Raw genomic sequence first — 12,126 nt, 5'->3', positions numbered from 1 at the left:
TTCTCTTCCATTCCCTTCCCTTCCCTTCCCTTCCTTCCTTCCTTCCTTCCTTCCTTCCTTTCCTTTCCTTTCTCTCTCTCCTTCCCTCTCTTCCCTCCCTCCCCTCTCCTTTCTTTCTTTCTTTCTTTCTTTCTTTCTTTCTTTCTTTCTTTCTTTCTTTCTTTCTTTCTTTCTTTCTTGTGGTGGTGTTAGTGGCGGGGTAGATAGGATTAAAAGGGGAAGAAAATTGAAATCCATCTCTGGCCTCTACGTGTTCATGCAGGGTGAGTGTGCCTGTGCAGATGTGTGTGCATACATGAGCTTTGTGTTGGGATGGGGTTGTGGCTCAGTGATAGAGCAGTTACCTATTATGCATGAAGCCCTGGGTTCAACTCCCCAGCACCACACAAACATTATCTGTAAATCTGTAATTGCTCACAGTCATGAAGAAGCTCATGTGCTAGTGGTCTCTTCCAACACATATGAATAAAGCATAGCACTGGGCAGTCGTGCGGACCCCATAGGAGCCAGGGATGACTGACAGTAGGCTGAGGGCCTGCCTGGAAGCGCTTGCTTCCCATAAGCCAAGAAACTAGAGTTTAACTCAGATCCTATAGGGACAAGTAGCCCTCACACCCAGCCTCCCCCTGGCTGGGGCTGCTTTCCCTCTCGCAGCAGGGACCCCCCCTCCTCATATGGCGCAGGTACTGAAATATAGACACAGGTCCATACACCAGCTGGCAGAAGGCGACCAAAGGCTACAGTCCCTGTCTGTCCCCTCACTGGACACAGCTGACCTCAGTGACCTGAGGAACTGTTTCAAGGCCTCAGGGCGGTTGCTTCAGGCTTGCAAACGGGAAGTGGGGACAGTTGGCCCGCTGGACCTTCACTGATCTCCTTTCCAGAGAAATTACCTGCATCGGGATCCAGGGACTCTGGAGCTCCTGCCGCAGGCATCCTTATTCCTGCCCCCATCCCGGAACTCATAGATGCCCCCTGCGGGCCAAGCTTGGAGCTAGACTTCTGTCTCTATTCTACATTTGATCCCCACAATCCCTGATGGTCCCCTGGATGACATCCCCTGGATGACATGCAGGTGTTCCCTGTGCATCTCCATTCACTGGAACCCCAGGTCTCCGAGGAAAGGACTTTTGACATCTCCCTTGACTGGAAGGAGCCTGAAGTTTAGGGACATTTGGGGGTGGGGTTTCCTACTTGAGCGTCTCAGCTAGCCAGTGGCAGAGATGGATTCCGACCTGCACTTTAACCTCTAGCTTAGTTTCCTGCCATCCCTCTCCCGCCCTTGATCTGGGAAGAAAGCAGGGATGAGAGGCACGGAGAGAGAAGGGGCCTTTGCAGATTGCCTGAAGGCTGTTTAGAACATGTCCCTGCCCCTTATGCAGGAATACAATGACTTCCACTGCCAGCCAATGGTTCTGCTGCTCTCAGCCAGTGGACAGGGCTGCTAGGTCAGTGTCTGCTCACTGTAAAACAACAGAAACTTCCCATTTCCTTTGAGCCCTGCACGTGCAGAGAGAGGCTCAGCATTCGAAAGTTTGCTTTGTGATTTTTGCAGTGGAGCCACAGCATAGCACTGGTGGGGCCAGGGCTTGGAGTGTGGTATCTGGTTCTTCCCGGATAGCTTAAGCGCTGTGGGCTAAGATACTCTCGCATGCATCTGGCCGTGCATCTGCTCTGTGATCCTGACTGGGAAGGAGTGTGAGGGGTGTGTGTGTGATGGTTTGGAGGTGTGGCCTTGTTGGAGTAGGTGTGTCACTGTGGGCGTGGCCTTTAAGACCCTCATCCTAACTGCCTGGAAGTCAGTCTTCAGATGAAGATCTGGAACTCAGGCTTGCAAACGGGAGGTGGGGACAGTTGGCCACTGCCTGCACCATGCCTGCCTTGGATGCTGCCATGCTCCCACATTGATGATAATGGATTGAACCTCTGAACCTGTAAGCCAGCCCCAATTAAATATTGTCCTTATAAGAGTTGCCTTGGTCACGGTGTCTGTTCACAGCAGTAAAACCCTAACTAAGACAGGGGGTGTGGGGAGGTGGGAGGGGGCCACAAGGCTCTGCAGCATGCTATTCCTAGCCAGGATGGGTTGGATATATATTGGAGATATATATATATATATATATATATATATATATATATATATATATATATATATAATTTTTAATTGACAATGGGGCAACACATGCCTAGAAGAGAATCTGTACTCTAAAGAGAAACCTCAAGGTGGGTAGGTATGTCTTCCAAGTCCCCTAGGACTTAGAGTTTTGTTTTTTTTTTTTTTCTAGAAGGATTCTAGTCTTTCCAAGCTAGGAATATCCAAGTGGGGATATTCCCCAGCAAAAGCCCCAGGACCCTTGATACTGTGTGGAGGAGTCAGAATGAGGGTTCAACCCTTCCCTAGTCAGGAAGGAGTTCTGGGTCAGGGAGGATCTGCTCTGTGAGCTGTCACATTTCAGTCGAACTTCATGCAGAGCCCCACTGTTTTAGCCTGAGAGGTCAGACTGCCTCACCTACCCAGGAGACTTCAAAGGGGCCTGGACCTAGCATAGCTCTGCTTTGGGCTCAAGATCAATGTGTGAAGAAGGTCCTATTGAGTCCTGGAGAGCTATATGTGACCCATTTTGTAGTCTATGCAGGATTGTCACCTCTTACGTCTCATTTAGTCTCAATTCTCATACGTTGTGTGAGGACTTAATTATCTCATTCACAGAGGAGGAAATTAAGGTTCAGAGAGGGTGTGTGCCTTCCCGGGGTCACCGTGCTATGGAGCTGTAGGTCTGGAATCAAGCCCAGGTCGCCTTGATTCTCTAGGCTAGACTGTTTCCTCAGCCTCCTGGGATGCAAGCCTTGCGGGACCCAGGGCTACATCACCATTGCCAGGCATGACTGACACAGCTCTCTGAACCAGCCGCCACCGTTTCCCTCCTTGCATCCTCCTACCTGAAGGCATGGAACAAACCCCCGCATCTGACAGATACCCTGAGCTCTATTCTATGGGTGTCACCGGTCACCAAAATCTTACTATGTAGATCAGGCTGGCCTCAAGCTCATGGTAGGCCTCCTGAGCTATGTCTCACCACAGCTGCCTGGTCCCTCATTGTTCTAGGACATCTGTTCTTCTGGAAGCTACTGTCCTCTTCCTTAACCTTGGCAAGCTGCAGGTGGCAGCAGGCTCACCCCGACTTCTTGTATCTGATATGATACTCATTTGGCTTGTGTAGGGACATTAACCCCAAATACAAGCTAACTTGTTTTTTTTTGAGGTACTCATATGCCAGACTGTCCCTGTCCTTCAGGAGGGCATGACCCAGCCAGGCCAAGGCTCGAGGCGCAGCAGATATGCTAGGCAGGAAGGAAAGCTGCTTTCTGGTAGCCTCGTTGCTTTGCCTGGGAGGCTGGGGTCTACCCAGAGTGCGCACTGATCCTTTTATAGAAAGAAACGGCCCAGCACAGGAGGAGGAAGGTGGAGCGTGACAGTTCAGTCAAGATTCTGGAGGAGAATGCCAAGGTTCACGAGGAGAATTGTCGGATTAAGAGGAGGAGGAGGAGGCAGAGAGAGAACAAAAAAATAAATGTCAAATTACCGGGTAGCCATCTCGTCCTGATTGCCCCTGTGGTAATTAATAAGCCATTAACAATCAGAGTTTGGGCAGAAAACCATACGGCAACGCTTATAGGTCTGTCCAGCCACACCCACTCCCCCTGCTGCTTTCTGCACGGTTTCCAGGGGGCTAACGCTGCTAGTTGCAGTGTGCTGGGTCAGCGGGGGATGCCGGGGTTCTGGTGGGTCAGAGGGACAACCACCTTCTCTTATCAGCAGCCATGGGGGAGGGGCTGTGGGCCTTCATCAGAGGCACCAAGATACTACACCCACACGTGTCACTCCTATGTCGGTTCCTGGCCTAAGACAGAGAACATGTGGCCATATAGGGCTGGTAGGAAGTGTCACAACCATTATAACCAAGCCAGGGACTGGAAATGTCCTTTATATAGGAGACACAGCTCTCAGCTCATCCTTGTTTCTATTAGAATAGATCAAGCTGAGAAGGTTCTGGAAGCTACAGATAGGGAGACATGCACTGCTACTGGCTGTTTCTCTGTCCCCAGCTCAGGTTAGGCCTGCTTAAGGTCACTGACTGCTACCTGACACAGTGCCGCACACATGGGTGTGCCCCTACCCCTTTAAGCCCCCTGCAGTGGTAGCTTAAGAATTCCTGCTTGCTTTACCCATTTAATATTTTAACAATTGAGCCAGATACGCGAGCATGCCTTTGTCTCTGTATTTCCTTAGTCTTTGAGTTTTGCATTCCCACAAGTTTGTACAAGCTGCCTCCAAGGGGCCTCCGGGAATACTCTACCAAGAAGTTCACTTGTGGCCAAAACCCTACACATTTTTGTTGGCCTGCCTTTCCGTTGGCTCAAACTGATGCTACATGCACAGAGAAGCCAGATTCTGAAGGGTGCTGATGCGGGGTGGGCGCACGTGAATCATGGACGTAGAAATCAGAAGCAAAATGGCTCATCTGAAAAGAATTCCTTTGGAAGGTTAATTTTGGCTCTAGTTGACTGTCCGTGGGCTGCTTGAATGGTGCACAGGGATTTATCTGGCCCTGAAAGTCCGCCAAGAGGAATCAAAGGCAGATACATCCGTAACCCGGAGAAAGGGGGATTCCCAGGGCCACTGTGCCGCTGCCTTCAAAGCAGCCTCCGTCTGGCCAAGGCGGAGCCTCTCTGAGCGCCCCTTCACACCCTCTCAAATGTAGTGACATTTTTACTTCTGGTGCCGCCTCAACACCTCTGCCAGCCAGCCAGGCTCGCAAAATCCCAGCTGGGAGCAAGACAAGCTGGCTAAGAAGAAAAAGGAACTCCGGGATCCAGTGTTCAAGCCCAATTTTGCTTTGGAGCTACTGTCTGATGTCTTTCGCCAAAGCACGGGAGATTAAAAAATAATTAAAAAATTATCAGTGGGTACAGAAAGATCCGGAGAGATCAGCACTTACATTTTTTTGTGCACAAAGCTGAACCAAAGATTTGGGGGAGGAGTCGCTAGATTCATATGAGCCCTCTTGAAAAGCTGGTCTAGAGGCTGGAGAGATGGCTCAGCGGTTAAGAGCACTGACTGCTCTTCCAAAGGTCCTGAGTTCAAATCCCAGCAACCACATGGTGGCTCACAACCATCCGTAACAAGATCTGACACCCTCTTCTGGAGTGTCTGAAGACAGCTACAGTGTACTTACATATAATAATAATAATAATAATAATAATAATAATAATAATAATAANNNTNNTCTAGAGTGTTCTGGTGGACGAGAGAAGCTCAGGGATTTCTTTTACTGTTTAAAAACCAATCCAGCTTCTGTCTGGGATGGATCCGTTTTTGCTTGTTTATTTCTGAGACAGGTTCTCACGTAGCCCAGGCTAGCCTCAGTCTCCCTATGTAGCCAAGGATGGCCACTCTCTTCCTGCCTTCACTCCCCAAATGCTGGGATTATAAGTGTGTATTGTTACACAGGGTTTTATATGATACTGGGGATCATATCCAGGGCTTGCACATCCCAGGCAAGGCACACTACCTATTGAGCTACACCCCTGACCTTTTTCTTTGTTTTTAAGAGCACTCTTTTTTTTTTTTTTTTTTAAACCAAAAGTCACTTTTATGGGAGTTGAAGTTATAGAGAGAACCAAATAAATGTCTTATCTTTCAGGCGCAGAGCACGATCCAAGACACTTACTGGAGGACCTGCGAAACACAAGAGAAGAGCCACAGTCAGCATGGAAGGTTCCCTCCCCATCCTCAGCACAGCCCTGGCCACTGCCCACCTCATCAGCCCCAGGCCTCAGTGGGCCTCACAGCACTGCCCACAGTGGCCCTGCAGACAAGGGTCAGCCTCGGAACCAAGATGAGATACTTTTGTCCTGAGAGGGGCCTGGGTGGCCGTGTCGGGGGCAATGATGATTCTCACATGCATGGGTTCTTGTATTCAGTTCATGAGACTGGTTGGCGTTCATGCCCGTTACATTCTGAAAAGCTAAATCTGAATTAGAGCTTGCTTTCCAGTGAGCAGGTTTTTGGGTTTCATCACAGAGGAGGGAGATAAAGAGGAGAAAGCACGTTGGCTGTGGGGAAGGGCTGGGATGAAGGCATGCCGTGTATATGGTTGGACAGAGCTGGGGTGGGTTGAAACAGGGGTTAGACGTGTACAAGGAGATTAAAAGGGCAGTATAGAGTGGTGGTTCTCAACCTCCCTAGTGCCGAGACCCTTTAGTACAGTTCCTCACATGGTGGTTGGGATCTCATAATTGTAACTTTGTTACTGTTATGGATCATGATGTAGATGTCTGATATGCAGGAGGGTAGTGATATGTTGCCCCCAAAGGGGTTGCGACACATTGGTTAAGAATTCGCTGGTATAGAAATTGTGGTAGGGGTTCTGATGAGGCCGAGCCACATAAGATAACCGATGGTGACTCTGCCTTCTTCTGAACATATATATGCATTCATACACATATAACACCTACACTCATGTACATGCACTTACACACACATACACACACACAACTTGAAAAAAATTGTGCCTATACTGTACAGGCTGTTGTCATGCATAACAACGATTTGCATATCATTGACATTATATAAGGCACTTGGAGATGATTTAATGTATCTGAGAGGATGTGTGTAGGTTATATGCACATATAGTCATTTTATATAAGGGACTTCAGCATTGGTGGCTCCCAAAGGATGGCGAGAGTCAGTCAAGGGGCAGGGTATCCTGGAAGATGCTCTCTCAACCCTCCAAAGCAATGTGCCTGCCACAAACGCATACCAACCCCATAACCCCCGCCCCCCCCATTCCCATTACACCACAGATCCCACCCTGTAGGGTGAGGCTGCACACAGGCATCCCTTGGCAGGCACCGGAATAAGGGGTGTATACCTGCATAGCCACCGGTGAGCCTTGTGGGTGAGGAAGGACTCAATAGTGAGGACCGGTGTGAAGAGCCCCGGCTAGCAGACTGCTTTCTTCAACAGACACTTAGGAATAAGACAGAACTCTGAGGGGGAAGCGCAGGAAACTCTGGGGATGTAGTGGGGGCCCAATCCTAGCCTGCTCAGGAAGGGGCTCGGCTGGGTCTGGGAGCAGGGAGAGAAAATCAGGGGCAGGATAGGGAGAAGCAGAGTTGGAACTCGCTTCTCAATCTGTGGGCTTTTCCTGAGGTGGGGGAGGGGAGCAGAGGAGGGAAAGCCAGCGAAGCACAAGGTCTGTTTGCATGCGGGTGTGGAGGGCTTGGCGCTCTGGGCAGCCAGGGATCACGTAAGGATTCAATATGGACGAAGGCTGCAAGAGGGGCCAGAGTAGACACGGGGGTGCTCTGCAGTTGTCCCTGGCAGGTCCCAGCAGCGGCAGTGGAAGAGGTGAGACTCTATAGCTGCTTGTCCAAGAGGAGAGAGAGAGGACTTCCGGACCGATGAGATGGTGGGAGAGGATGTTCAGAAAGGTAGGAGAGATGGTCAGGATTTTAGCATGGAAAGTGGATACCCTAATACTCCCCCCAGTGGTGATATAGAGGCTGCGTTTCCCCTAAGTCTAGATTGGGGTCAAACTAGGCACGGACAGCATAGATCCTGAACTTACAATGGTTGACCTTGCTTCCTGTCTTCCAGAGAAGACAAATGCCACCGGAAAGACTCAGTAATCACCTCTTTAAGGGCAGATGAACATGCCTGCCTGCACCTGTCCATGTGTCTGCCCCAGCCCCTCCTCCTGTGCATCGAGCCCCTCCTCCTGTGCATCAAGTCCCTCCTCCTGTGCATCGAGCCCCTCCTCCTGTGCATCCAGCCCCTTCTCCTGTGCATCCAGCCCCTCCTCCTGTGCATCAAGCTCCTCCTCCTATGCATCGAGCCCCTCCTCCTGTGCATCCAGCCCCTCCTCCTGTGCACTGAGCTCCTCCTCCTGTGCATCGAGCCCCTCCTCCTGTGCATTGAGCCCCTCCTCCTGTACATGCCTCGAGGGACTGGTCCATTCCAATTAAGGGCAGCTTCCTCCTCTGCCTTTCCTGGAGTGACTGACATCTGACAGCTACCCTCATGCCCAGCTCGGTGTCTGGCAGGTCCACACACTCAAACAGGCATTACAGAGAAAGGCAAGAAAGGCAGGAGCTGCCTGTTGGGCCAGCTCCTCTGCTAAACCCTTTGCTCGTGACTTTGTTATATAGTTAACTGGGCTGGCAGAGCTGCTGGAGGCAGATTCTGTGATCTGTAGCAAGTGGGTAACTCAAGAGAGAGATGGTTTGGGAAGGGGGAGTGGCTGAGGCCCTCCAGGGTTCCCTGCTTAGAGAGTGAAACTAGTTCCTGTCCCCCAATTGAGCACATGGTACCTCCACCTCTGAGCCTGGGTCCACCATGTATCTTGCTCTCTGACCCTTAGGCACACAGCTTTCAAACATATGTTCTAAGCCCCAGAATGTGGGAGCAATTAAATGAGAGCCAGATGACTTAGCCTGAGGAAGTAGGAGGTTTGGTAATCCTCAGGACTGTCTACAAAGCGGCTGTGGCCTGCCAGGGCTTCCCAATCTGGGAGCCATGTTCATCCACACCTTGGGGGGCAGGAGGGACTGGCTGCCTGGGTGGGTGAGCTGCCCGCTCGGTGCTGACAGGTGGGTGGTGGGTCTGGGAGTCCATCCTCGCCACCTGGATTTGTCTCCTCCAGGGTCAGTCATTTCCCTAATGTCTCCCAAAGGTAAGTTTGATCTTCCTGCAGAGTATTTCTGTTAGTGTGTCAGGGATGGCCCACACAGTGGAGGTGGTGGCTGTCCCTGTGGCCTGAGGGTGCTAGAGTCCCTGTTCCCAGCCTCACAACCGTTACTGTTGTCCTTGGTGCTGTTCCTCATCTGCCCACGACCTGCCCTCCCTGGTCTGAACAGGCCCTCTGCCTCGCTCACTTAGCTAGCTCAAGTGTGATGCTCCAGCCAGGATCTACACCCTAGAACCCAAACACTTCCCAGCAGGAGCTCACCAACCTTCTGCTGTGTTTCTCAGGACGTTTTAGGGAATAGAGTGACCCAAGGGCTTTTAAACTGAGTTCATGTATAGATGAAATAAGGCCAAGGCCAACCCAGAGGCAGTGTGAGCCGCTGAGGGGAAAAGTGGGATAGGAGTTTGTGTCTGTGAAATTGACGAGTATCCATGCTTGCCTTTCAGGATACTGGGGAGGACTGAAGAAGATGCCCAGTGGGCACGCGTGTGCATGTGCGTGTGCGCGTGCGCGCACGTGCGTGCGTGCGTGCGTGTGTGTGTGTGTGTGTGTGTGTGCATGTCCATGTGAAGCAATGAGAATATAGCCCTAGCTGATGCTGGAACTAGAGAACACTCACATACATGCAAGCACATCACTCATGTGCATGTACGCACATACACACACACTCACATGCAAGCACATCACTCGTGTGCATGTACGCACATACACACACACTCACATGCAAGCACATCACTCGTGTGCATGTACACACACACACACACACACACACACACAAAAATGCACGTAGACTTCAGGGAAAAGAAGAACAGCTGCCAATTTGCCACTGTACAATTTCACATTGAGAAACCAATGCCCCTGAGCATGACTGGATGACAGGGAGAAGATACCCTTATTTAAATGGCACTCTAGGGCTGGAGAGATGGCTCAGCGGTTAAGAGCACTGACTGCTCTTCCAGAGGTCCTGAGTTCAATTCCAGGCAACCACGCGGTGGCTCACAGCCGTCTGTAATAAGATCCGGTGCCCTCTTCTGGTGTCTCTGAAGATAGTTACAGTGTACTCACATACATAAAATAAATAAACAAACCCACCCCCAAACAAAACAACAACAACAAAAAATGGCATTCTAGAGAGGCCTGTTAGCTGAAATGGGAACATCAGGTACAAAAATCTCATCTCTGGAATTCAGTGTCACACAAGCTTGCCTGGGGAAGGAGGTTGACCCAGGCAATCATACCAGACATTGTGTTGTGCTCCCCAGATTCGAGCTACCCAGGAGTAGGTGAGAACTCCATTCTATTTGGACCAGTTGGACCTGTGAAGACTGAAGGGCCAGGAGGATGCTGTCCAAGGAAAGGTTTCGATTGGGATTGGGAGACACTAAAGGACTGTCCCATGGGTGACAGGGGTGTCTGTTGTAGGACACCATTCTAGTTAGATCCTGTCCCAGCATTCCAGAAGAGCCTTTCTCCCAGGGGCACAGGAAAAGGCCTGCCTTGTGTAATGGAGGCTGACAATGTCAGGATGTGCATGTGTGCAGAACTATCTAGAAATAAACACCAGGCCCACCCAAAGTCAACCAGAGAGGGACATCTGCTTTATGTGGTTCTCGTTGGCTCTGACAGGGAGGAACAGAACACCTCACAGGAGGGCTGCAGACAGGGAGGTGCAGCCTTGGTAAGCAGCTGACCTTAGACAAGACAGTGTTTCCCTTGGAGTCTTGTTTCCTATTCTGCAAAACTGGGGTAAGAACACATTCTCATCTCGCAGCCCTCTGGGGATCGTGTGAAATGTAGGCTTCTGAAGGACCCAGTAGAGAGCTGCGGGTGTGCGTTGGGGTCAGAGGTCAGCCGTGGGTGTTACTCCTCACACACACACACCTTGCTTTCCTGAGATGGGCTCTCTCACTGGCCCGGGCTTGCTGATTTAGTTTTATTTTTCTGGAGCTGGTGGACTTGACTCTCTTCTCGCATGTTCCATGTTGTGTATCGACTACGCTTGTTCTACCCGTTTGTGCAGACTCTAGGTTGCCTGTGTTCCCCAGCGGCTGTGAAAAGTGCTAAGAGGAGCAGGGGGTGCAGATGTCCCATCAGTCCCACAGTGACGTCACATCTGGTGTGACGAAGGTGGGATAGTTGGGCTATATAACTCTTTGAGGAAACTCCATATTCATTTCCACCATGGCACGTCCTCTACCACTGGCCGGAGACTCCCTTTTCTCCACATCTGCAGCAGCTCACAGCATCTTCAGTGCTTCGGATAACAGCTGTTCCTATGGAGCGAGGTGACGTATCTAAGGGTTCTGACTTGTAATCACCTGATGATTAGTGATGCGGACATTTCTCCTGTTGGACAGTTTTGCTTTTGTTAAGTTTTTCTCTCCCTCCTCTTTTGAGACAGGCTTGCCTGGAACTCACTATTTGGACCAAACTGGCCTTGAGTGTAGATAGCATCGTCCTGCTCCAGTCTCTCCAGTGCCGGGATTATGGAACTACCACCCCCAGAGGCCGCTGGCCACTCATGCCTTTCATCTGAGAAATGTCTTTTTAGATAGGCATCTGCCTTTTGAGTGTATGTGTTCATATGTGCACATGTGTGCATTTGCACGTGTGTGTGTGTGTATGTGTGTGTGTGTGTGCATGTGGATGCAGAAGTCAAGCTCAAATGTCTTTGCTCAATCAATACCCATAGTGTTTAGAAGCAGGGCTTCTTCCTTGGCCTAGCTGTGTGGGTGAGGCCGGCCAGCCTCAGCCCATCTGGTTGTCTCTGTCTCTCCATCACTGAGCTTATCAATGCAAGCCACCGTGGCGCTTTATGAAGGCACTGGAGACAGATGGGGCTTGGTTCCTCAGGCTTGAACTGCAAGCGCTTTACTGACAGAACCATCTCCCCAGCTCCTCTAATGGGGTTCTGATCAGACTAAGGGACATTATGTAAAAGGGTGACAGTGTTTCTTATCTCCCTCCAAAAAGCATGTCAGTGAGTGGACAGTGAAAGGCAAGGAAACCTATCACAAAGGACGAAGACAAGGACGGAAAGATGAGGTGTGCACCGGGCAGGACATGCAGGCCCCCTTCAGCCGCCGGGAGTTGGGCATTCAGGGAAGAATGTAGGACATTGCTCCCAATGAACTCTGGGAACTTATGGAGGTTTTCTGTAAAAGGACAAGAAGCCCAGGCCTAGATCCCAGGAGGAGAGTGAGGAGGAGGGTGAGGAGGAGAGTGAGAGGAGAGTGAGGAGGAGGGTGAGGAGGAGTGTGAGAAGGAGAGTGAGGAGGAGGGTGAGGAGGAGGTTGAGGAGGCGAGTGAGGAGGAGGGTGAGGAGGAGGTTGAGGAGGAGAGTGAGGAGGAGTGTGAGGAGAGTGAGGAGGAG

General features: G+C 50.7%; 1 protein-coding gene across 1 annotated transcript in view; it reads right to left on the bottom strand.

Annotated features, from left to right (window-relative positions):
* Nucleotides 1–12,126, bottom strand: part of Col23a1 (collagen type XXIII alpha 1 chain) — a 295,946-nt gene that overhangs the window by 49,633 nt on the left and 234,187 nt on the right. Inside the window, exons 4-5 of the mRNA XM_021212924.1 lie at nucleotides 5,733–5,740; nucleotides 3,585–3,611 (exon numbers count right to left, since the gene is read on the bottom strand). Coding sequence (XP_021068583.1) covers nucleotides 3,585–3,611; nucleotides 5,733–5,740 — 35 coding nt within the window. The remainder of the gene's footprint in view (nucleotides 1–3,584; nucleotides 3,612–5,732; nucleotides 5,741–12,126) is intronic.

This window comes from Mus pahari, chromosome 14, assembly GCF_900095145.1.
Source record: "Mus pahari chromosome 14, PAHARI_EIJ_v1.1, whole genome shotgun sequence".
Lineage (NCBI taxonomy): Eukaryota > Metazoa > Chordata > Mammalia > Rodentia > Muridae > Mus > Mus pahari.
The sequence above is the reverse complement of the archived record's forward strand: the minus strand, read 5'-3'. Positions and strand labels throughout refer to the sequence as shown.